Source organism: Rhea americana, unplaced genomic scaffold (genome assembly GCF_003343005.1).
Source record: "Rhea americana isolate MKP2758 unplaced genomic scaffold, rheAme1 scaffold_125, whole genome shotgun sequence".
Classification (NCBI taxonomy): domain Eukaryota; kingdom Metazoa; phylum Chordata; class Aves; order Rheiformes; family Rheidae; genus Rhea; species Rhea americana.
In genome coordinates this window covers 1,923,746-1,925,383 of record NW_028185317.1, presented here as the reverse complement: position 1 = coordinate 1,925,383, position 1,638 = coordinate 1,923,746, and the positions used below count along the sequence as shown (strand labels likewise).

The window sequence follows — 1,638 nt, the reverse complement described above, 5'->3', positions numbered from 1 at the left end:
GTTGGTGAGCTTGACGCGGTCGAAGCTGATGATCTGCCGCATCCACGTCTCCCCCGAGCACGGGGAGTCGGGGTGCACGTAGAGCCGCGGCGTGATGCACGAGTGGTCCGTGTTGCCCGCCACCATCCACTGCGAGCTGTGGTAGACGTACCTGCGCGGGGGGGGGGGCAGGCGCGGCTGCAGGGGCCCCCACGGACGTGGGCAGGACCCACAGCACGGACAGCTCGGCGCCCGCCGGCTCGCCGCCCRGCCGCGCACCTCTGCGCCCCGCTTTAGGTGTGTGCGTACACACACACGCATTCTATATTCGTTTTTATATATGTATATATGTCAGATGTGGATGTATATATACGCAGTCTGTATTTTCTATATACTTCCCTGTACATATGCGCTCTGTATKATACATATATTTCTCTCTCGGCTGCAGATCTATGTATTCCGTATTATATATATTGCAGATGCGCGCACATATATATATACATTTTGCATTTTACATATATATGTATATAGCTCGGATGCAGATGGKCCTGATCAGGCTGCTGACTGCAAATACCGGTCTCGCACGTGGGAACGGCTGCGTGTCCGTGTGCGTGCGGGCGCGGGCGGCCGCGCAGCCCCCGCGGTGGGGCTCGCTGCGCGCAGGGAGCCGTCGAGGCGCAGGACCCGGCCCTTACCTGTATCTTTTGGAGTCCACCGGGACCACGTCGATGGCGATGTAGTACTGCTGCAGCGGCTCCAGCCCCTTCACCTTCACCCTCACGGAGGGGAACATCCGCCTGCAGGCACAGAGCAGCGGTTAGCGGGCCGGGGGGGGGGTAGCTAAAGCTGCCGTTTTAAAAGGTGAAAAAGATTTAAAAAACTAAATGGGCACCGAAAAGTAAAAATAAATAATAAAAAAATAAAAAATAAAAATAACAAAACCCAACAAACCCACAACGAAAGAGAACCAAAAGAAGAAGAAGAAGCCGCAGCAGCAGCGCTGGTGACAGCTCGTGGGCTGCAGCAGGGAAACGCGAAGAGACGGGGAGCGGCGGGGCCGCGGCGGGCGGCGCCGCGCCGCGGAGGTGCTGCGCGGAGCCCGGGCGGCGGCGGCGGCGGCGCCGGGAGGCGACCCCCGACGGGCGCCCGCCGCGGCCCGCGGCGCCGCTACCTGCCGGCCTTGGTGATGATCATCTCGGTGCCGATGTCGTGAAACCTCCTCCAGAGCTCGGAGCCCTGCAGCTCCACCTGCACCTCGCCCCTCGCCTCCCGGCTCTCCGCCGCCTTGGGCCGCTTCTCTGCGGGGACACAGACGGGGCGGCTCGGGGGCTGCGCGCCGCGGCCCGGCGGCGGCTCGGCGGCCCCGCGCCGCCCCCCGCCCGCCGGGGCCGGGACACCGGGGCCGGGACACCCGGGACCGGGACCGGGGCCGGGACACCCGGGGCCGGGACCGGGGCCGGGACGGCCGGGACCGCGGCGGCCCCGGCGGGGCGGTACCAACCGGCGTCGGGCGCTTTGCGGCTCTGCCCGCGGGCCGCGGGCTCCTCGTCGCGGCCGTCCGGCAGCTTCCTCTTGGCGGATCTCCCCACCAGCGCCTCCACGGAGAAGGCGTGAGCCCGGGAGCTGAGCGCCATCCCCCCCTCCCCCGACGGGCGCCGG

The 1,638-nt window shown here is 65.6% G+C and overlaps 1 protein-coding gene across 1 annotated transcript; it reads right to left on the bottom strand.

The window, feature by feature from the left end:
* Positions 1–1,613, bottom strand: LOC146600233 (T-box transcription factor TBX22-like; the record flags this gene model as incomplete). Its single annotated transcript, XM_085326001.1, has 4 exons — positions 1,481–1,613; positions 1,151–1,277; positions 675–776; positions 1–151 (listed from the first exon to the last, which is right to left on the bottom strand). Coding segments are annotated over exons 1-4 (513 nt in total), but the record flags the coding sequence as incomplete, so codon positions are not given.
* Between the last annotated feature and the right edge of the window lie 25 nt (positions 1,614–1,638).